The following is a 24,106-nucleotide window of genomic DNA, read 5'->3' on the forward strand; positions in this document are numbered from 1 at the left end:
TAGTGGTAAATGTGATCAGCCTGAAGAGTAGTGCTGCCTTCACGTGCTGAATTAAGAGTTGATCGTACATGAACGGCTCAACAAAGTGGTGAATGTAATCAGTTTGAACAGTACTGCTGCTCTCGTGTACTGTCTGAAATATTGGGATTACAAGTTGAGTTGTAGCTAAATATGATCAGCCTGAAGAGTAATGCTGCCTTCAAGTGCTGTCTGAAATATCAGGCTTCGAGCTGAGCGCACATGAATGGCTCAACAAAGTAGTGAGTTTGGGGTGTGGCTGGGGCGGGGGGGGTTGGGGTCCTGAGAAAACAAATGGTGGAGGGCATGAAATCTTCTCCCTGCATTCATGTGCTATTGGATATATTGGAAAAACAAATTTCCTTGTTCAGAAATTTCACATGATCGGCATTCAGTGATGATGATGATAAACTCGGAAAGTCGGAGTAAAGTTTATGAGTTATGATACGATGATAACATGATAATAAAAATATCTAGTTTTGTGCCAGTCAGCTTCTATACACACGCAGGTTTATTACATGTTTGTAGTCAGCCAGACTAACCATCATAACTAACATTTTTTAAAATAAAGTTTGTTAAATTAGTTTGTTAAGCTGCAGAACGTTCGTGTTTTCTTATTATTTGTCTTTCAGGTTTGCTGTTCCGACAAAATAGCACGTGAATGCAACGCTGTTAGATGTATTACGTCCTCAGAGCGGGACTTATTGAATATGAAAAAGCCAGCCGTCGTGTTGAAATGGTTTTAAACGTCGCGAGCCCCCCGATACTTCTAACGCCGTCGGATCAGTCGTGCGTCTCTCCGTACGGAACTTAAACACAGCATATTAATTTCCAATAGGCTTGGCTGTTGGGTGTTTCCGAGGGCTCAGTGCTTGTATGTACGTCAGAATCTTTATTTTCTATTTCTTTATTTAAAAAAAAATAAAAAATGTAACAAGTACTGGTGTCCCAAACCTCCGTGGCGCGATCACCCATTCTTTAAAAAGACAAGCAGCCCTGCAACTCTGACCAGGTACCACCAGCCTCATCCAAAGAGACTGTACGACTTTACTGCGATCGAGAGGAGCCGTCATTACGTCAGTGGTGAAAAATCGTGTGTGTAAGATAGTTGTGAATCCTGCGGGCCGAGAAACCCGACAATTAAGATTTTAAACGCTAAATAAAACTGTTATTCCGTAAAAACACTCGTACGACAACGCTAAAATAAAAAAAACGAAAGGTCTTTGGTCCTCAGGATTCACGGTTCACAGAATCACAGACGTCCCTCGGGACGTCGAGTTTAACAGTCCATAATGCCATTGTGTTGCACAGTTAAAGTTGAATGAATTGCAGAAGTATCATATTTGTAAAATCATGAGAACAAAGACAATAAAATTATTAAGATTTATTGGTGCAGTAATCTCTTGGTTCTATACTGTATATTGGAGCTATATACAAGTTTAGTGCCTGTGCTGGAACTGAAATCTGGCTTGCAGTGCACGAGTTACAACAGGTACAAAAAAACATTTCCTATGCTAAGAATGCATATCATCACTTGCGTACAAAACATTGCAACTATAATTAATACCCTGAAACACAGTGTCATTACCTAGGCTTCAGTGGTAAAACACTTGAAGGTGTTTACAGCAGAACTCCCCAGAGGAGTAGACAGAAAATATCCCACAAAATAGAAAAGAGAATCTTATAAAGAGATAGTTCTTGTTTTTACAGAAGCCTGTCTGATTTATCATCAACTGCTGACTCTTTTCAGTCCATCCAAATATTTGTAGATGCTGGAAGTAGAAATTATAAAGTAAAATCATTTGCTCATTTCCAGGTCTTGGAAAGTTTGGAAAGTGCTCAAAAAGTGCAAAAGTAATACAAAATGACAGTAATACTCACTGTCATTTTGCAAATTGTAATAACTGTTGTGAGGAATAATTTAGACTCTTCATAAGCTACTAAGTGATACAGAACACTAAACCAAGACAAGAACAATACAAATCCAGTCAAAGAAATTAGTCTGGAAAAAGTATTGAATTTAGAAATGGAATATGTTATTAGCTGTGCCAGTGCATATCAACGGCGCCAAAAGACAGTGCAGAATTTTGTTTAGCCCCTATCAAACAGCTTCAAAACAGTTTTCAAAGAATTGTTTTTTGTCCCATTGATCCGCCAGCTTCACCTTCCAAAACCCCAGTTACACAAATTATTTCTGGATGATGAAAAGACTTCCAGTCGGTGATAAATCAGAGGCTTACTGAAAACCTGAATAGTTTCTTTCACATTTTTTTTTACACAGTGAAATGTACATACATGTGCAAATCACCTCTGGCATATTATTGCTCAAGAGGATTTTAACATTACTGACGTTTTATCAGCAATAGATGGAGAGGATGAAACAGACCGTAAGAGGGAAGGTCTGATCCGTCTGTTTAAGGCTCGCAGAACTCAGTCTCCACCAGAAACGTGTTCTCGAAGTGCCGGATCAGGCGGCAGTGGAGGTCCTCGGGCTTCTGGATGGCTGGAAAGAGAAGAGTTACAGGGGTTAAAGGTGGATAAATAAACTTCTAAGATCCACATGTAGCCCTGCTGGCCTGGGACAGGACCTTCTCTGCTGCATCTACCTTACTGTGTCTCAGCTTTCATGATGTCTAAATAAAGAAGGAAGCTTAAGGGTGACCTGCCAGCTTTCTTTTAAAAACACAAGGCAACAGGAAACGTGTCGTCCTCCACGAATGATGCAGGCAGCCGTTGAGCCAATCAGCAACAGGATGCATCATCTCTCCAAGTTTCGTCAAAATCGGACCAGTGGTGTAGCAGTCACGACCTTTCAAAGTCTGAAATTTTGATCTTTAATTATAACTCTCTTATCAGGGCAGTCACTGTCTTTTTTTAGGCTTGACTGTTGGACTGAGTACATCTAAAGACAAGAGAACTTAGTGTTATATTTGTTTTCTCAGTATTGGCAAGAAATTCTGTCAGAGAGGGAAAATGAGATCAGATTTGCTCTGTTTGGATAAAAGCACCAGGATTTACTCATTATATTTCGGGATATTCAGGCTGTTACCTAATGAGGGTTTGATAGATAAAGGTCAAAATTTGACACTCAAACATGGTATTATATCCAAAAATCATCCAAAAATCAAAATTTGGAGGGATGATTTTTGGATATTTTATGGCCAACTGCGCCCTAGACTTAAAACAAACAGCAGGTCTTGAGTCTCAGTACTGACCGAAATCATCTGCCCTGCGCTCCAGCATGTAGGTTTCGCGGATGCGGCACAGACTGGAGATGAAGCTGCCGAACTCCTCCACGTCGTCGACCTGCTCGGTCACCGTCAACCGCTCATAGACCACGTAGGACTCGGGCAGGTTGTTGAGCGGCTGCAGAGGGAGAGGGCAAAGGTCAGGTCATTTTATTTTTGCTGCTACATCAAGAATTCATTTATCATTTTATTTATTCATGTATTTATTTCCCGATTTCTTTGTGCATTTATTCAATTATTGATGTAATCTATTTATCGATATGCCAGGACTGGGATTCGACAGGTAATTTGTGGTTTGTAGACTGTTGAGAGTGTAATATGGTTTCTAAATTTTGCTGAGCGAGCCTAAACAAGCTACAGGGATTAAAGGAAAAATCCACCTTGAGATACTGTAGTCTTTCACTGTTGGATACCATCAATATGTGATGGGAAGAGGCATGAATTATCTCTCAATGTCTACATTTGGCCAGCTTTCCACAGAAATAGGAAAAAATAAAAATAACCAAACAACAAAATATATGCAAGATACATCACCAGTAACTATATTATCAGTGCTTAAGTGTTCCTGGGTGGATTTTGCTTTCAAAGAATCAGCAGTACAAGTCTTTCCTTTATTGTTAATGTAGTTTTCACATCCAAGCGTAGTGAACTTTCCTTGGATAAATAAAAGGTTAAAAATGTGTCTGTAAAGCTTTCACCTTGGCGGTCTGACTGTTCAGCTGACGGGTCTGGAAGGAGGATTACCTTGATGTTAATGAGCAGCTCCTGCAGGTCTCTGGGCGGCATGACGATGGAGGTGTTGAGTGGGGTGATGTAGCATTTGTTCAGGGGTAAATTCAGGTAGGCAGTCAGGCCCTGGGGTTAAAAACACAAGTGAAGTTAAAAACACATCTAGATTTTTTCCATTTGTTGTACTGGTGCAGCCATAAAAAAAATGGCGTCTTGGGTTTGAATATTTCACTCAATATAAGCAGCTGTAGCGGATACAGATTATGGATGTGAGGCTGTCATACACGGAATGAAAAAAAAACCTACTTAAGGGGAAATTTAAGGAGAAAATCAGGGTGCTAGGGGTTAATGAGAGCATCCCGACATTGAGCCAATCAGCGGCGTCTGCTCCCCTCACCATGTTGAAGTCGTGGACGATGTCGGCGGGGTCGCTGTGGGAGAACTCGGGCACCAGCACGTTGATGAGCTCCACCCCCTCCTCCTCCAGCACCCGGATGCTCTCCTGGATTGGGCCGAGCCGCACCAGGTCGTCTTCGTCCAGGTCTCTGACTCCGCAGAACCCCCTACTGGCCTGTAAATTGCACTGAAACTATTAGTCATTTAGTTGATGAGTCCAGTGTTTCTCAACCCCGTCCAGTTTTTGCTCCAGCTCTACTCTTGCACGCCTGATGCAGTTAAGGGGAAATTTAAGGGTAAAGTCAGGGTGCAAGGGGTTAAGGTGTCATGAACATGTGTAGCCCTTAACTGGATCTGGGTCGACAAACACTGGATTAGTCAAATGACAGAAAATTAATTATTATAATTTTGATAATCCATTAATCGTTTGTCACTTATCAAGTAAAAATACCAAACATTTCCATATCTTGTTTCATATCAATATAAAACACATTTTTTGGGCTGCTGGTCAGACTAAATAAGCAACCTGAAGAATCACTTTGGGCTCTGGGAACTTGTGATGGGCATTTGTCATTTCATACACTAAATGATTAATCGATTAATCAAAAACATAAGGCAATGGCGAGGATATTTATATAAATAGACTCCTGTATTATATAATTTTCAAATAATATTCCTTAAAATGTTTCATACCTCATTTTGCAAGAGTTTCTAAATAACATTTGCTTGTTATCATACAGCAGAATTGATGATGCGCCATGATATCAAAATATCACCATGATGATATGATTCCACAACGATAAACAATGTTATTGAACCCCCGTCTCACCAGCAGGAGGTAAAGAAAGACTCCGCCCACCGACAGCATCACGCCGAGCGCCACACACACACACAGATAGCACGGCCTGGACGGCCGCCACGGAGCCTGCTGCCCGTCCTCCACATCCTGGTTCTGCAACACACACACACACACACACACACACACACCAGTGTAAAATCAAAGGAATGATGATTTAGAAAAAAATGCACATATCACATGCACACTAAAAATTCACTGAAAGCTAAACTGCTGTCAGATAAAACATTTGAAAACAGTTACTAACCCCAGTAACGCTCCGTTACTGCGTTACTTAAACCTTAACCCCCCCTTCAACTTCAACTGCAATATTGACAAAATCAAATATCGCAATATTTTAGACCGAATACCTCGATATCGATAATGTGACGTTATTTTGGGGATGAGTATTGGTGCTTTCATCAGATACTTACACACAAGAAAATTTTGAAAATTAGTAATGGTATATGAGCAGAGGTGGGGACTCAAGTCACATGACTTGGACTCGAGTCAGACTCGAGACAGAGACCTCACCAGAGTCAGAAGAGTCTCAGTGCTACGCTGCCGCCGAAAAACCAGACTGGAACTTCTCAAAAATGTTATTTGCCTCTTATTTGAACTGAGACCAATTTTTCGAAGATCTTTGAAATAAAAGGCAATTTAGAGATGGGTCTGAAATTATTATTATTGTTGGATCAAGGCCTGGTTTCTTAAGAAGAGGCTGAGCACAGGCCAACTTAAAATGGTCAGGGACACAACCGGAAATAAGAGATTCATTCATTATTGCCCGGCGACAGGAGCCAACAGGTCCTAGGAACTGTTTGATGAAATTGTCCGGGATGGCATCATGAGAGCCTGAAGGCATTGACTCAGGAGAACAGAATTACACCCGGGAGGAGACAAGTCCACACAAGTGGAGGGAAGATCGTAGCTCTGATGTCACTGATCTCGTCAGCAGAAAAAGTTCACAATGTTTCACAATCAATAGTAGAAACAGGAGTAACAGGAACTCCACTGACAAGGCGATCACTCAGCCCTCCGACATTCTCTTTCCAATTTGGGAATTTCCTAATTTCTCCAAGGGAAGGGATTTACAGATTTACAGAAGTTTTAGACCTGATCTTTACGGGAGCAATATTGTCCAAGGTGGCTGAACATAAATTGTTAAAATCATTTACATGAGTGTGCTTAGTCAGGTTTACACTCAGGCCAGAAAAGACAGATGAAAATGTGGCAGCTGAGTCTTTATTAAAAATGCGAGTGCATATTGTGTGTGTTTGGGGTTGAGAACAGTAGCTTGGAGAACAGTGTCAAAAATAATACATTTGTAGTCTGAAACAAAGATGTCCTCCGCACACAGAGAATTAAGGCTTAGACCCAAAGTAAAAATGAAATCCAGAATATAAACGCGGTTGTGGGTAGGCCCAGACACATGTTGTATAAAATTAAGAGACTCAGTGGAGCTTAAAACTCAGAAGTAAAGGCATTTGAAACGTCATTAACGATGCTGCTATTCTGTATATTTACACTTAACAGAGGTGTGACCAAGTCAACTTTGTTCGACTCCCAAGTCAGTCTCAAATCTTGAGGCACAAGTCTCAAGTCAAGTCCCAAGTCTGAATGTAGATTACCAAGTCAAGTCCATGTCATTAAAGTCAAGTCTCAAGTCTAAATGTAGAACAGCAAGTCAAGTCAGAACAAATCAAGAGTCCAGTATCAATTTAATATCTTAAAGAAAACTAAATATCTAGGAATTTTCAATGCAATATGGTTTTAATAGGATAAAAACTTGGTAAGAGCATCATGAGTTTGATTTCTATAATCAGTTTCAACTTCAATAAATTAAATCATTCCATACAAAAACAGAATTTAAATTCAGTCGTCTGCTGGAACAAATCTCACCACTTTCAATCTAAGTCATTTACACAAACACAAGATCTCAAGTCAAGACTTTAGAAACCTTTTCAAGTCATCAAAGTACAAGTCAGAGTCAAGTCCCAAGTCACCAGAACCCAAGTCAACTCAAGTCAAGTCTCAAGTCTTCTCTTCATGCATCAAGTCAAGTGTCAAGCGTTTAAAATTGTGACTCGAGTCTGTCATTTGATCACTTTCATGCCAAAAACATCCAAAAAAATTACAAGTATTGACTGTTTCCCCCAGAGTTTTCTTCTCGTCAGGGTAGAAAAGCCTCTGAAACATTTCAGACCATCATGGGACACTAAAACTCTCCATTGAAACCGACTGACTGATGAAATTATTTTACTCTCGGCTGATTTTACACTTTTTAAAGTTTATTACTCGTTTATTACACATATTCACACGTACACCCGATATATAACCCCGGTTTTTAATGAACTCACCGTCTGTTCGGGGATCAGAGCCTCATCGGTATCGGGTTTGTTCGGCTCATTTTGGGCCAAAGCAGAGTTGTATGCGGTTTTAACCATGCTAGCTAACGGCTGGAGTCTCGTGCTGTGTCGTCCGTTTCCTCTCTGTCCCGCGCTCGTGTCCCTCAAGGAGATTCTATGTCTCTGATTCCAGCGGTGACGCTTATAAACACAAACCAGGCCACGTGGGCGGATCACGTCGAAGAGTGGTGCTGCTTTCACGAGCTGTCGGAAATGTAAGAATTACGACTAAAGCGGACACGAACCGCTCAATTTAGTGGTAAATGTGATCAGCCTGAAGAGTAGTGCTGCCTTCACGTGCTGTTGGAAATAGCAGAATTAAGAGTTGATCGTACATGAACGGCTCAACAAAGTGGTGAATGTGATCAGCTTGAACAGTACTGCTGCTTTCGTGTACTGTCGGAAAAATTGGGATTACGAGTTGAGTTGTCGCTAACTATGATCAGCCTGAAGAGTAATGCTGGCTTCAAGCGCTGTCGGAAATTTCGGAATTGTGAGTTGAGCGCACATGAACGGCTCAACAAAGTGCTAGAAGCGTTTGAGGGATCGGTCTGAAGAGCAATGCTGCTTTAACTTTCAAGTCAAGCTTTGCGTCAGTCGGCAGTAATAAAACACTTCTATACACATGCAGCTTCATTACATGTTTGTAGTTGGAAAGACAACCATCATAACTAACATTTGTTAAAATGCAATGTTAAACAATTTGTTAAGCTGCAGAACGTCTGTGTGCTTATCGTTTGTCTTTCAGGTTTGATTTTCTGACAAAAGAAAAAAAGGTGAATGCAACGCTGTTAGGCAGCCGACATGGAAGTCCCAGATGTCGGATTTTCACACAGCATGTGAATGCAGAATGTGTCAACAACTAATTATGAAAGTGATGTATTTTATTATTATTGTGTTATTGTTTGGCATCATATGTAGGCTAAATAATTAGTATTGCTTATATATTATTTGTTTTGTTTTTAACATTTACCATTTTTTAACAATTTAGTTTTTAATAAATAAATGAAAACATCAATTGTATGTCTGCAAGTCTCTTCTTTGTTCTGCTGATGCAACAAAAAGTAGCTCTCTGTGCCATTTGATCTCTAAAATGGTAGCCTACCATTTTTGACCAAAAGACGCAGGAAAAGTCATATTTACATTTCCAACCTCAGAAACAGGAGCGTCTGATGAGAGCTTGAAGGCAAAACAGTAAAATCTGCGTCTGCTCAACCAGGCAGATTTCTCAGTAGAAAAGTAGTGCAGTGAGAAAAAGCTACATTTTACACATTTTTTTGTAGGGGATACAAATGTTGGCAATAACACCGGTATCAACTTGGTTCATGTGTCTATACTGCACAGGAAAACGCTCTATTTACGACTTCTATCTTGGAAGAAGGAAGTTTACGAGGAGCTCCTGAAGGCAGCAAAAGCGTGAAGGGGAGATTTCGCCGCTGGGGGGCGGTGTGACGTCACCGATCATCACACGAGTGGGTAAAACGCCAAAGTGAAGCGGTGGGTGTTGGATAATTGATGATGTCAGTGTTTTGGTGGGATGGAGGACGCGGAGTCTCCCCGAAACACAGAACAAGAAGAAGATCCACAACGACAGAACAAGTAAGTCAATCAATTAAGAATCGATAAAGAAAACATCAAACACAATATTTTGCGCTTATTTTGATGAAGGAACACTAGAAAGTTTTGCTTCTTTGTAATCCATCTCGCTCGTTCATCCGGAGACGCTTGTTGAATGTAGAATGGCATTTGCAAGCAAAATGCTTTAGTTGAAAATGAACGAAAGTCTAGGCTATAATATTCCTATAATATCTCTATAGGGACTGTGATTTTATTGTGATCTTATTGTACGTTTTGGTGTTTTTTATCTCATGGTATCACTATAGTATTCCTATAGAGGCTTATCGTGTGTTTCTGGTAGTCAGCAGTGAGTTGATAGTGACTTTATTGAACTTAATGACATTTACGAACCACTAATCCTTTAAAATAACCTTACATTTACATTAATTCACCACTTAATTCATGCAAAATCCCCTTAAAATGAACTAAGGGAGTTATTAATGGAGGAGACCAGGAGAAAGTCTGCCTGTACTCCATAGTGAATTTATAGTGACCTTGTTGTATTTTAGGCTCTTTTCACCTCCTATGGTATCAGTGTATTATTCCTATAATATTTCTGTAGGGACTTGTAACTTTGTTGTGGTATTTGTATAGTATCCCTCTGAAATATATTATAGATTTACTCCTGTCCTTCTTCATAAGGAAACATACATCAGTTTTGAAATGCTCCGTCAGGTGAACTGATGCGGATGGAGACATCATGGACGTCGTGGACTACAGAGACGACCTGAGGGTCTCAGCAGGGAAGATGAAGTGGTGGAGGGAGGTGGAGAGGGGGAGAGGCAGGGGGCAGGAGGAGGAGGAGGAGGAGGAGATGGATGATGATGATGATGATGAAGAGGAGGATGAAGAGCTGGTGCGGGTGCTGCTCAGAGGCACGGCTCCCTGGGGCTTCACCCTGAGAGGAGGCAGCGAGCACCGGGAGCCTCTGCTCATCACCAAGGTAACGAGGCAACAGTAAACATATTTGGGCTGATCATCTAAAAGTAAACTAGTTCTTGCACAGTGTAGATCACAGTGGTAAAATGCAAGTTACTCCTTGTTGGTGATGGGAATTGAACCCCTCACCCTGACAGTATTAGTGCCTTGCTCTACCCATTAAGCTACACTACCAGTCAAAAGTTTGAACACACCACATTTTTCTTTATTTTTACTATTTTCCACATTTTAGAATAACAGTAAAGACATCAAAACTATGAAATAACACAAATGGAATTATGCAGTGATAAAAAAGCGTTAAACAAATCAAAACTATCTTATATTTTAGATTCTTTAAAGTAGCCGCCCTTTGCCTGGATGGAAAGGCAAAGGCTTTGGAAAGAAATTCATACATCGGATCAACTTCACTATTTATATTTGTCTAAGAAACTCATTTCAAGCATTTAAGCAGAAGCCTTTAGATCAAAATGGCTTTAAGAGAATGAAAAACAGAGAACATTCAGTCAGGTGGGTCCAGACTGTTGACTGGTAGTGTATAACAGACTGTAAATTCAGTATCTAAATGTGTGATAGATGCCAGGCCAGTGGCACAGTGCTGGTCAGAGTGCTGCTCAGCCTCTTCCTGACTCAGGTTACAGCCAATATGGGGTTCAATTTTTAATCATAGTACTCAGGTTGCTCAGTTGCTCCTGGGCTAGGTCGATGAAACTGCATCTTAAAGGAGAAGTCCACCCTAAAACACTTTAACACTTTTAAAAACACTTTCACTATTCCCTCCTCAGCCGCTTCATTTTCTTCACTAAAGTTAAAGGAAAAATCCTCCCTAAAGCAGCTGTTGGTAACGTACCTTGCATTTCTGGGTCCATTTTGTTGTTTGGTGTATTTTTCTTCTTCCGGTAGATAACTGGCCTAACGTAAACAATCTGACATCATGTTGGGATATTTCCCGCGACAATTTCTCCTCCGACAGTAGACTCAATAGACCAGAATGCAATGCAGCCGCAAGACAGGTTGAGTTTTTGAGTAAGTGGCGTGAGACACTTGTTCTACTTTAACAGTCGACTACATTGTAGAATACAAAACAACCTGACTGATGTTTGGTTTCCTGCCAAAATGGTCGAGAGTAGAGTCGACAAACTTACCAGCCAAGGGCAAATTTAACAACATTTGGCCGGTGGCTGGTTTTAGTTTCCCACTCACCTGACACAACATGCCGCTCTGTGTGGCTAAAGAGACGAGGAAAGGAGGAAAGTGAAACTCAGCATGGATTATTTTATAAAGTTAATAACCAACTAAAAACCCATTGATTACAAAATAGTAACATTTTAGATGATATAATGAGATTTGAACAATCAATATCAAGTAACATCTCATACCCAAAATGGATGTATAGCGTTTTGGAATTAAATTGTTCTAATATTTTCATGCTGTTTTGGACTCAGCGACTGCTTTACCTCTCATGTAAATATATTTTGGACTCAGCAACTGCTTTACCTCTCATGTAGATATATTTTGGACTCAGCGACTGCTTTACCTCTCATGTAGATATCAATTGGGGAAGCCCGCTCTGTTGATTTGGACTTAATGAGGCTGAACCGATGCCAGGTTGGCGCTGCTGGGGCCCTACAGGACAAGAATGTCCACAGACCACCGTCTCCATCAAAGGAACGCTGTGTTGTTCTGAGCTTATAATCTAATCAAAGCTGTTTTCCCAATACACAGGATGTGATGTAACGATCCTGTGTGTTGTTTAACCTAGTGTGGATGCGGAGAGTGAGGTACCTCTGATATAATGGGGGGGGGGGGGATGAGAGGAAAATGTTAATTGTAGGTTCGAGGAATTGAAATTGAAATTGTTTACATCAACGGCCCCACTCTGGTTTGCTGTTTCTCCCTGCTGACGTGATAAAGGCAATCTGCATCCAAACCAGGAACCGGACTTTTCCACCTCCGAAATGGGGTCCTGAATACACTTACAGCCACTTTCTTGGTAAAATAAAGGCTTCCAGGACTTCCGAGACTATAGATAATTTGTTTGAACTGATTTAGGGGAATAAAACGGTGGAGCTGGAGCTTTGACTGGAGATTGTTCCAGGACCAGAGTGCAAAATAATCAAATGCCTTTTCACCAAAAACCGTTCTGATTCTGGGAACTGGGGGTTTTAGGATGAAAAAGAACCTATAGGTAGACGATGGTGGATTAGCTGCCAAAGTGACTGATAGAGGGGGAAAACTAAACAGCCATTGCTAAAATCTACTCTCCTGTGGCTGGTGACTAGAGTAGATTTGAGGGAGTTTTTTTATCCTATAAATTACGGCTGGGCGATGTGGTTGAAATCAATATCGTGATAATCATCAGGTTTTTCTTCCAGTATCGATATAAATCACGATATAGCTCAGGTATGCAAAATCACATTTAAGTAATCAAACTGCTGTTCATTGCATTGAACTGCAACTTGTAGGACTTTTTCAAATAGTATTCCTTAAACTGTTTCATACCTCATTTTGAGTTTTTAAATAAAATGTGCTTGTTATCAACAGTTTAGACAGCAGAATTGTGTGTCACGATATCACGATATCATCATATCATCACAATATGATTCCACTGAAAGACGGTGAATGAATTAATGACTTAAGATGAATTATTGCCCAGTCCTACCATAAACAAATTTATGAGAAACTAAGAAATGAGATATCCCTAATCCCTAAAACCCCTACCAACTGATGTATACCTGCATGTAGTTTGTTTTTCATACAACATGATGTGGTGTGTGTGTGTGTGTGTGTGTGTGTCTCCAGGTGGAGGAGGGCAGCGTGGCGGCGGCGGTGCGTCTCCAGGCCGGTGATGAGATGGTGAGCGTCAACGCCGTGGCCCTCAGCGGCTCCCGGCAGGAGGCCATCTGCCTGGTGAAGAGCTCCCACAAGACCCTGGCCCTGGTGGTCCGAAGGTACCGCATTTCTTACCAACCCTCACGATTTGTCCCGGGACTCCTGCTCTGCTCTCATTGTGCAATTTCTCCTGATTTTCTCCCATATATTGATCAAATTTCAAAATCTACTTGTTGACTATATTTGTTAAAAATAGCAACAGAAATAAAATCTAGTCCCTATACTATCACTGCTGTTTCTGAACGGTCAACAAAATAAGTTACACCATAAATGTAGTCTTTATGGTTCCGTTATACAGTGTATTAGCTCAGGAAATGTAGAAATGGAGAGTTTTGGAAGATGTAGTTTTTGTATTATATTTATGCATAAAAATTCACCAGAATGCCAGAAATAAGGTTTCTGAATCTTCAAATTTTCTAAGGGAGACACCCCACTTAGTTTTGAAAATCTCCCTAAGGAATGGGCAGGACAGCAGGGTCAGAAAGTCTGTGATAACATCCTTCATTATCACCTTTTAAAAAGACTGTTAACTAAGTGCTTTACAGAATAATAAAAAGGGATAAAAACAAAGAAATAAAAAGGAATACACAAGTAAAAGAAAAACACGAAATACATTTAAATCAATTAACCAGCACCTAATTAAAAGCGATGGTAAAAAGATGTAATAATATGTTGACCCTTAATCTGATAAAGATAGTTAGATAGAGGCCTAGAGGTTGGAGTATTGCCTTAATATCACATTAAGATCAAATTATTAGTGTGCATGTAAACGTACTTACAGAGTAAATACTACTTCTGGCCTTGAGTATGGTGTTAATTTCTCATTCGCATGTATTTTATAACTATTGAAACGCACTTTAGTTATGACATTTTTTCACACTGCTATATCAGTATCATATATGGTTCAGCCAGAGCAGCTGACCCTCAGAGAATGAGTGCAACAGTAGAAAAGGCTTAAATCCCAAGATCGCCGACACTACAAGCAACCAGCAGTAAGGAGGTCAAAGCTCAAAGCTGCAGCGCCCTGACAACAGATGCAACAAAATATTTTGGTGACCCGAGAGTAATCGTGTACGATGGGGAAGAGCTCGGCAAATTAAGAAACAAAAGCCAAGGAGAAAAGGTAGAAAGGTAGGAAGGAGTAATATGTTGCTCCTAAGCACAATAGGAGCTCATTATAATCCTATAATCCTGTTGTACTTTTTCACTAATCACTAATTTCTCTTTGCGGGGGGGCGGGAGGGGGGGCTCAGGCGGACCCGAGCTGACAGCCTTACACATGGGCCTCTCGTAGCTCGTTTGCCCCTGGGGGTAAAAACAAAAGGGGGCATTGTCCAGCCGGTCCTGCCCCAGCCAACACTGTTATTTCAGAGCTCAGATAATGACTCTTAAATGTGAGAGAGAGAGAGAGAGAGAGGTAGAGAGAGAGGGAGAGAGAGAGAGAGAGAGAGAGGAGTTCCCCTCTATCAGCTAGGTGTGAGACGACTAACCAAACATCTACTAACCTGCCTCACACCAGCACTGCTTTACTGGAGGTTGACCTTTGACCTAATTGAGTCTCCCAGCACTGGTTACATGAAGATAAATTACACCAATATTGACAAAACAGAAGTTTCCCAAGATTTCTTCAGTTTTGACTTCAGGTGTCAGTATGCTTACCATGAAGTCGAACTTGCCCGAAATAGAAAACACAGTCGAAACACACGGCCGCATGCAAATGTGTGTGTATTTACTCGCTGTGGCTTTTGTCTTGTTTGTTTATTTACACTCCACACCAGTGAGGATGCATGAAGATTAAAGTGCTAACCGGTTCATGACCTCGGAAAAAAACTGAAAATAGCAGTAACAAAAGCTCAGAGAACAACAACAACAACAACATGATGTGGTGGAGGGAGCGACAAAAAACGGCTAATGATTATTCTGAAAAAGTTGCAGGATGTTAGCATAGAGATTCAGCCAATCACATTATATTCTTAGCACGTTCATACATTAGCTTGTTAGATTTGGTTTTGTTTCTAGCATGCTAGCTGACATAGTGTTTGCTAGCAGCATGGTTGCTCTGACTGTTTGTTAGTAGCACGTTCGCTGCTTTATTTCTTAGCATGTTCATATGTTAGCTTGTTAGCTTTGGTTGTTTCTAGCATGCTAGCTGACATAGTGTTCGCTAGCAGCATGGTTGCTCTGACTGTTTGTTAGTAGCACGTTCGCTGCTTTATTTCTTAGCATGTTCATATGTTAGCTTGTTAGCTTTGGTGTTTGTAGCATGCTAGCTGACACAGTGTTTTGCTCTGACTGTTTGTTAGTAGCATGTTCACTGATGTTGATATCTTAGCATTCTTAGCATGTTGGCTTGTTAGCATCTATACACCTATTAATTATCTGGAGTTTCTATTTACCTCAATCTGGATGCAGAATTACACCTCTGAGTTGCAGTCTGGGTGAGAAAGCCCAGCTGGAGCTATACTGGTCAATGAAATAATAATTTGATTATTTTTCTTTTCTCTGTTTTTAATAGTGTTCAAGTGTTTTAGGGTGGGTTTTTCCTTTAAATGTTTATAGCTCATTAAAAGGCCACACCAAAATTAAGGAACCGTATTGGACTCCCAACAAATTGAGAGTACTAGGCCTCCTACAACACAATTAGAGGAAAAAACAGTTAAATTCAAGTTTTTTTTAATACTTTTTTCAGCTGTTGCAGACTGTATTCGCTGATTGTATTTCCTTCTAGAAAATAAAGTTATGTACTGGACGAAGGTTTCACATTTCACCCTCCCTTTGTCAACAGTGACAGTTTTTGTCCGGCGTACAGTGTTACGCTCAAATAACCCAAAGTTTGCCGTGATGAGCACTGGCCGCACACAGGATTTACATATTTCCCGATGTACAAACTCTTAGGCTTTACATATTTGAGTTTGTCTGATTTCAAGGCCGTCACCTTGCGTTCAGCCTCGCCCACTGACAGATAACCGTGACGCTGTTACTGACTTAGTGGAACAAAACGCCGCCAGAGTGTTTCTTTTTTTTTCCAAGCCAACGCACACGGCTGCCCGCCGCACAATGCCGGCCTGAGGACTCGGAGGCTGCATTGTCTGTCCCTGAGTGTGTGTGTGTGTTTGTGTGTGTGTGTGTGTGTGTGTGTGTGTGTTTGTGTCCTGTATATACACAGATAACGTTGAGGCTAGGATTCAGTAGAGTGTGTGTGAGACAGAGAGAGAGGGTTTCTTCTTTCAGACGCAAGTTAAGGCATCACTGTTCCAGCTGTTTTTCCGGCAGTCTTTTTGTCTTTCTCACACACACACACACACACACACACACACACACACACAATTTGAGTCTAGGAGTCAGCAGTGTGTGTATGACAGAGAACGAGAGAGAGATACTTCTTTCAGGTGTGTGTTGAGGCATCGCTAATCCTCAATCACACACACTTACACACCAGGTCAGATTAATTAACAGATGCTCGGGGCAGAAATGAGAGAGAGAGAAAGAGAGGGAGAGAGAGAGAGAGAGAGATAACCCCTTCTTCCTTTCCTTCCCTCCTTCAGAAGGAAAACAGCAGGAATGAAGGAAGAAAGGAAAAGATAAAGAAAGAAAAATAGAGATGAGGACATCATTTTCCCGGTTGTTTGTCCTGCAGCACTTCGTTTCACACACTGACACACACACACACACACACACACACACATACAGTACATTTTGTATTACTGTGAGGACTTTCATTGACGATATTCATTCCCTAACCCTAATTCTAATCATAACTGTAAAGTTTAACCCCTTTTAGAAGTGACAACTGGTAAAATGTCCTCACTTTGGAGGATTTTTTCTTATATTTCTATCCTTGTGGTCCTCACAAGGATAGAAACACACACACAGGCACTTAAATAACAACATGACTGGCCGGTACTAATTGATTAACAGGCAGCCAGCTTTGAGTTTCCCCAGCCCCTCAGTCTTTCTGAAACATTTATTTTTAGTATATTTAGTATACTGCAACACAAAACTCTGGTGTCTTTCAACTAGTTACCAGCAAATATGGTGATCAACAAGTGGGAGTGAATGACTTGGGCCATGTAGTGGCTCTTTAATTAAAGTTAAATTTAAGTTAAAAATCAAAGACTGCTATTGATCGTGAAGTTTCGTATTCACTTGCCAAGGTGATTGATCGTGTTGTTTTTAGTTTTGGGGGCAGTGATGAATAAAAAGATGGAGAAACTCTGACCTCCAGCTGATGATCATCATAAGAAAAGCTAACACCTGACATAATAAAAAAAACAGTTATATTTTCAGAAAAGCATTCATTTAGACATAAAAATATACATCAACCTAAACAGTCGAGCCTAAAAACTCTTCCCTAAATAAAAGGTGTTTAAACTGAGTTTACCCTCCACTAAACCTCCGTTTGGGCAATTTATGTTTGATTATTGATGATTTATATGTACACAAACATGTACAGCTGTGTTTGTATGAAGGGAAACAGCGGTCCACTGCAGAAGATATCAGATATTGCAGCAGAAATAAATCAGCATTGAATCACGGTTCATTATTAGAGTCCGGTTCTTGTCTCCTGTCAGAATTATATGCCTGCTGACTGGCAAATGGCAACAGGGTCTTAAAGCCTGAATCCAATTACTAGTTGCAAAGCCACAGGCGTGGGCTCAGCTTTGCAGAGCAGACCGAGTCAACAGAGGAGGGAGGGGGGGCTGCCGGGGGTTTTCCTACACCTCTTTACCAAACAAATACATCATCCGACCCGGCTGAAAGAGCGAGGATCGGGCTCAGCTCGGGACGGCACACCCGCCGAGATTTAAAAAGTAGATCCCGGGAAACGCCGAGTCCGCCTCACAGTCCGGCTCTCCTCCCCCCCCCCCTATTTTGCAGGGAGGAGTGGTATCTCCCATGTTGCCTAGGTGAGTTGACAGTGCTTAGTGGGATAGGCCATATCAGCACAGCCCCATTGTTTTCAGGGGCTTTGGCAAGGCCGCCTACTCCAACAAGCAAAGAGTGGGCTCCTCTGTCTCTCTATTTTTGTTGTTTTTCCTCTCTCTGGATGTTTGGTTTCAGAAGATAAAGAGTCTCTGAGAAGATTTTCACTTCCAGGTACTTGTCTTATCCTCCCTCTCTCCCTCTCTCCCTCTCTCTCTCTGTCTTTTTTGTTTCATCTCCTCTGTAGCCGAGTTGTGATTCAATCATCTGGTTTCTTGACAAGTTGGATTAAATCAGGAAGCTGTTTATGAGTTTGAGATAACGCAGGTTTTAGGTGGTTTTTGGTCATCTAGATGGCATTAAAAGGGTGTGGAGAGGCAGTGACCCATTTTCCCCAAAGGATCACTTGTAAATGTAGTAAACCTGAGAAAGTGCTTGAAGGGAAAATTCTTCTTTTTCTTTTATGTTTTTCTTTATGTGCTGAGGATTTTTGAAGGTTCCCAAACGCGGGTGAAAAGGGATGAATGACAACTTTAAGTGAAGGTTGGTGATGTTACAAGTTAAAGCAAATCTCTAATTGTGTATGTGTGTGTGTGTGTGTGTAACTGATCCTTCAGCTGTGGTAGGGATGCAGCAGGTGAATTTAGAAGGCAAATCAGGTGTGTGTAAGTGTGTGTGTGTGTGTTTCTGTGTATTTTCTTTCAGATGTGTGTTAGGCCATCACTCTTCTGGCTGTTTAACCACTAGTTCTTTGTCACACACACACGCACACACACACACACACACACATTTCGGAGGGTAGGTTACAGTGGGGAAAAAGCTGTTTTGTTTACTGATTGGCAGTTTACCCATAGTACAGTTAATTGGCGACAAGGCAGTTTGAGCGACCGTCCCGTTATCGGAGGGTCCCAGTTCGATTCCCAAGCAACAATAAGTACCTGCTGAAGTGTCCATGAGCAAGACACTGAATTCCTACCAAGATTAATTTCCCCCTCAAGCGAGTGTCCCAAAAACAGACATTTCTCAGCAACAGTGTAGAGGAAACCCCACTGGCATTTACCTCCTAAAACAAGGAGGACGAGTTTTATCAACAGATAAAGGAGAGATTTTCTACACTTGGAAGTTTTTTTTATAGCAGTTGGACATAAACGCATCACTCCCTGACATTCATTTCTTTTCCTACGACTGAAAATGCAACAGGAGAGACTGAATGTGCTGAAAATGGCAAATTCGAACATTTAACAGTCACTGTTAGGGTTTGACTGATGGGGTTTACTGATATTTAAGGCAAAAATTAGAATTTGATGATTTTTATGCCAAAAAATTTACAAGTATTCCGTGTTTCCTCTGGAATTGTATTCTTGGCAGGGTGGAAAAACCGCTGAAACAGCATTTAGACACTAAAACTCTTCATTGAAACCCATAATAAGGAAAATATTTGAGTTAGCAGCTCCTTAAGGCAGAGTGACCCACCTCACCTATTCAATGGTAGAGGAAACTCTGGGATACATGTCTGCCTTTAAAATGAAGAATTAAGTTACAAAAAAACCCCATTATTGTACAATTAAATGTACAAAGAAAAGAAAATATCATTGCAGGTTTGCAGGCTGTTTTTCTGTATCTGTGGTCAGGAGAAACCTCCATCATATCAGAGGTGGATGACACTGACTGAGTGATATCTGATATTTAATAAAAAGCCAATATCGGCCTGATATCAGTCTAATTCTAGTTACCGCAGAGCCAGATGTTTCAACTCTTGGTCATCTCCAGGTGTTTGCTGCGTCAACCCTTCTGCTTTTTTTTCCCACAACACATTTCCCTCCCCTCCTCTTCACCTAGCTCTTATTTTTGCGGCGGGGCAGGGAGTGACACAACGATAAGCCCAGCTGTGATTACGCCGGCACTTTCTATTGTGTCGCCCTATTTAGCCGGCCGGCCCGGGCTCAGCGGGGCGAGAGCCGCCAGCGGCCTGGCTGTTTGGGCTCACGAGCAAGCTGGTGAATCAGCACTATGTGTCACCATTCACCAGCCGCCATCACCCGTCTGATAGGAGCTGGGAGCGGGCGGGCGAGGGAGGGAGGGAGGGAGGGAGGATGGAGAGACGCAGATCAGGAAAGGAAAGGGTAAATGTTTTTGGTCGTGGTGGTGAACTATGACCTCTAAAAAAAACCTGATTCAAGTCACTTAACGGGAAATGTGTCATTGCTTCTAGTTTTAACAGACAAGGCGATCCCCTTTTCCCTGTTTATCCCAGAATTCCTGGTTAAATAAAGGTTAAATGACCTGAAATCGGTAATCATCATAAGGCAAACATCCACCAATATGAACAAAAATCAGTTATATGTTCAGGAAGGTATGAGTTGTATTGCGTTTTTTCCCTTAAACAACTGTCTTCATATCCCTTAAATCAGTTTGATACTACTTACTTAGGTAGAATACTATAAATTTACCTCCATAAAGATGTATGTCTGGCTAGAAAGGGAGGTAATCTGAGTTTAGGTGGGTTTACACTCCATTAAATCACTGCCACTGGCCACAATGGGTCGTCGAATCCCAAATTCACCAGCCACTTCTCTAATTCTTCTTCTTTCCAACATTTAGAAGAGTAAAGAACCTCCTGATGATGGTTGGTCACCTGCCAAAGTGGCCGGTAGGGTTGGAAAATGTACCTAAATTTACTAGCATCTGACTGGCATGTAATTTTCCATCGTGGATCAATGGATGGATAGATGATTCTTCGGGGCCCGGTAATAACTCAGCACACAGTGGATACAGCAGTGATTTGTGTTTTAGACTGAGAGCTTGCAGACCTCCAGCCTCTCCTCCCCTCAGCGGAGGAGTGTCAGATTCACGGTCAGGGAGTCTCTCAGTATCCGTCTCTCTGACTCCTGATCCAAACAATCCACCACACGGACCCACCCCCCCCACCCACCCACACACACACACACACACACACACACACACCCACATCCCCACACCCGACTGACATTGGCTGGTATCTCTCAAAACAGACGTGGGCCGGGGCCAAAGAATTTTCTGACTGTACCGTGTTTCCTGTATTATTAGATTTTCAACAGAAAAGGACTTGTGAAATATAGCGGGGATGAGTCGCGGTGGAATGTACCGGTACCAATACTAGGATCAGATATCAGGCCGATACCTGGCTAAAATACAGTATTGCTATCAGAGGATTTCCCCTGTATTAAAATCTGAAAGTGAGAGCCTTGTGTAAAAGGTCAACAATGAAAACGATATTAGATCTCTCTGATGGAAATTTTTTTTTTTTATCTCAGATGCTTTTATCCACTAACCTCAAACTAATGGTCTTATTTGTTTACAGTCATTATACCAAGGAGTCACAATCAACTTGACAATGATATGTTCATGTAGCACCATTACAGTTTAGTACTCTGACTCAGCATTAGCAGTGAAAAAGTGGTACTGGTGTGTTTTTTTTCACCAAGTAGGAATTTGGCCCGGTCAACTTGTGATAACAGCGCTGACAGCATGCCACCGCAGACTGTACAGTGTGAGGACAGACTGTTTATGAAGGAGGTGTAGTCACAAGAATGCTAGGAAATACGGAGTTGACTGTATTCAGGTTCCAGGGTGCAAGTCCCTGTTCAGGCCTCAGTGTCTTTGGGCAGCAGGGTCGCGTAGTGAGTAAGGAGTCTGTTCAACTGGAGGATCTGGGTTCAAGGCCCAGTGTCCTCGAGCAAGACACTGAATCCCCAACAGCTCCAGAGACGCTATTCTGTATCTGACCCTGACCTCTGACCTCTGACCTCCCTGTGGAGGAGAGGGGGGCAAACAAAAAAGAGAATAGCAGCTTTGCAGTTGCGTCACAAATCTTCAGGCAACCATGTCTGGCGCCATCATGGAGGTCTGGCTGTGTGCAAATATTAGCTAAATAACCAGGCTAGAAAAAGAGAGCTAGCGGAAAAAGATTGTGTGGCTGTAGGTCAGTTAAGTAACATTATATGTAAAAGTGGCTATGCAGTGGATTTGTCTTGTCTTTAGCCCTAGTCTCTACTCCAAAACACTCTGAGTTGTAGCTTGAGAAGAGTCAGCTCAGTTAACCTGAACAAACTGTTAGCTAGCTAACTAGCCAGCAAACATACTGATGTTTATGTGAACATGCTAACGCTAGCTGCTACTAGCTACGTTAGCTAGTGTGCAAATCAGATGTGTTAACAACAAGACAGTGATGGTTAGCTGAACAGATAATAAGCTGACATTATCCAAACACTAAATCAGTCAGGTGAGATTATCAGTTCCCAGTCAGAAACAGCACAGAAATGAACAATGTCTGCTACTTATGTGTGGAAATGGTTATAAGTTTGGAACATAGTACAGTTGGAAAAGCAGTTATCTATTCTCAGCTATTTGCTTAAGAACTGTTAACCTCCATTATGGCCGCCAGATTGTTACGCCCTCTGTTTCCCTATGGCGATGAACAAAGTGTCACATTACTCATTATTACTCATTATTACTCTAGTAGAACATGAAATATTACAGTCAAGACCTCAGTGTTCCATACAGATAGTTTTACTGAGGAACTTACTTCTTGTCAAGCCTTCGCTGACTGGACAGAAAGCAGATTAGTCAGTGTGTTTGTGAAGCTGATGTGGTAATGAACACAATGAGATATCCACCGTTTGATAAAATGCAACAGCTCATGATACTGGAATTATACGGTTTCATTTGAACAATTGCGTCAAAAATAAGTTGTACATACATAAATGTAGCTCTACAAACATGTAGCTCAGGTTAGATTTTTTTATTTAATTGACTGAAAGCATGCAAAGGTTAATATTCATTTTGCTTTGTGTGAGAGCTTTCATCCTCTGTTGACAAAGGTAGTAAGACTATCAACTGATCAACAACCCTATCAAACCCCATATATATATATATATATATGAAAATCCTATATAAATCTTATAAATCTCTTAGCTAAAATCTTACTTAATGCCCCTTTAATGCTGAAACAACTCTAAATGCAGTTGCAACCTTAGAATCCTGAGTTCACCACTTACTCTAATAAATTGTTTATTAGCCTGAAAGTAAAGCACATTATTAGTGATTTCGGACATTATCCGCAACCCTGACTACTTTTTTCACCAAATTGTGACATTTTCAATGATGGAATCGTCTTTTATTGTGGGAAATTTTGAGAAAGGAGCATCAAGCAACAACAATTTTCTTCATCCAGGGTATATACATGTATATTTGCATTTGAAATCAAACTCTATTACATTGAGAATGACATCAGCCTGGTGTTTACGTCTTGTTACTTTCTCTACAGTCCCAGGCCCCAACAGCCCAAACACTAGATTACATCAAGGACGCAGGGCAGGACAATAACTCCGCCCCCTCGTCTCAAATCCCCCCCCTGTAATCCCCAAGGAAATCTCCTGCTCCAGCACAAGGTGGAGTGTGTGTGTGTGTGTGTGTGTGTGTGTGTGTTACTGAGCTCTGTGTTCATACGAGAAAGGAGGGGCTCTGAGTCATGGAAGTGCTAGATTCCTCACGGCACTCGTCTCTGTCGGACCGGTGAGAGTTATGGTGTTAAAGTGCGTCTGTCTTCTATCCTTGGAAGTGTTTTTGAAGGAATGTACAGTGGAGAAGTTAAGTGGAATCAGCCTTTTTAACCAACGGCGTCTTTCCCACTTCTTTGAAAGAGAGGATTGTGCAGATTTTTTTTTTGCCTTGAGCCCTGCAACAAAAAAGTTTCAAATAGTTGGTAAGTCAAGTTTCTTTTATGCACTTGCTGTTGTTGTATTCCTACCTGTTTTGACCTGACAATCCAGTTTCTTCTACTTCCATCCATTTTATTAAGAGACACAAGTTGGTTTGTTTGCGTAGAGATTTGCGTCTTACTTGACGAGTTAGTTTTCTCAGTCTGGGCTGCTGTCTTTTCCGTTACACCTGCTGCTTTAGATGAAACTTTAAGGATCGGATGTGCGGAAATTGCGTCACGCCATTTGGTCTTTATCACAGATATTATTACACAGATTATACAGATGTAAGTATTAGCAAACTTTGTATCTTCTTTTAAGACACAACTGAAAACTTAATAGACTCATATTTAACTTATTCTACTC

General features: G+C 41.2%; 2 protein-coding genes across 3 annotated transcripts in view; one reads left to right on the forward strand and one right to left on the reverse strand.

The window, feature by feature from the left end:
• Positions 1-1,387: 1,387 nt before the first annotated feature.
• On the reverse strand, positions 1,388-7,732 carry LOC139920610 (integral membrane protein 2B-like). Of its 2 annotated transcripts, none has more exons than XM_078291091.1 (6): positions 7,587-7,732; positions 5,221-5,343; positions 4,393-4,566; positions 4,011-4,121; positions 3,234-3,384; positions 1,388-2,521 (listed from the first exon to the last, which is right to left on the reverse strand). In XM_078291091.1, the coding sequence occupies exons 1-6, from the start codon at positions 7,671-7,673 to the stop codon at positions 2,433-2,435; spliced, it is 735 nt and encodes a 244-aa protein (XP_078147217.1). In that variant the 5' UTR covers positions 7,674-7,732; the 3' UTR covers positions 1,388-2,432. The 2 variants fall into 2 exon arrangements, with proteins under 2 accessions (XP_078147217.1, XP_078147216.1); XM_078291090.1 differs by having other exon boundaries at positions 4,393-4,578.
• Positions 7,733-13,025: 5,293 nt separating this feature from the next.
• LOC139920609 (protein Shroom2-like) overlaps positions 13,026-24,106 on the forward strand; it is a 30,850-nt gene continuing 19,769 nt past the window's right edge. The window contains exon 1 of the mRNA XM_071910652.2: positions 13,026-13,138. Coding sequence (XP_071766753.2) covers positions 13,041-13,138 — 98 coding nt within the window. The 5' untranslated portion in view covers positions 13,026-13,040. The remainder of the gene's footprint in view (positions 13,139-24,106) is intronic.

Source organism: Centroberyx gerrardi, chromosome 21 (assembly GCF_048128805.1).
Source record: "Centroberyx gerrardi isolate f3 chromosome 21, fCenGer3.hap1.cur.20231027, whole genome shotgun sequence".
NCBI classification, from domain to species: domain Eukaryota; kingdom Metazoa; phylum Chordata; class Actinopteri; order Beryciformes; family Berycidae; genus Centroberyx; species Centroberyx gerrardi.

Excerpts from the sequence above, each read along its gene's own strand:
- LOC139920610 (XM_078291090.1), bottom strand. The coding sequence starts at position 7,673 with ATGGTTAAAACCGCATACAACTCTGCTTTGGCCCAAAATGAGCCGAAC. Across the intron at positions 4,122-4,392 it reads TCGTCCACGACTTCAACATG|GGCCTGACTGCCTACCTGAA; the intron begins GTGAGGGGAGCA and ends TTTTAACCCCAG. Across the intron at positions 3,385-4,010 it reads AGCTGCTCATTAACATCAAG|CCGCTCAACAACCTGCCCGA; the intron begins GTAATCCTCCTT and ends CTCCCTCTGCAG.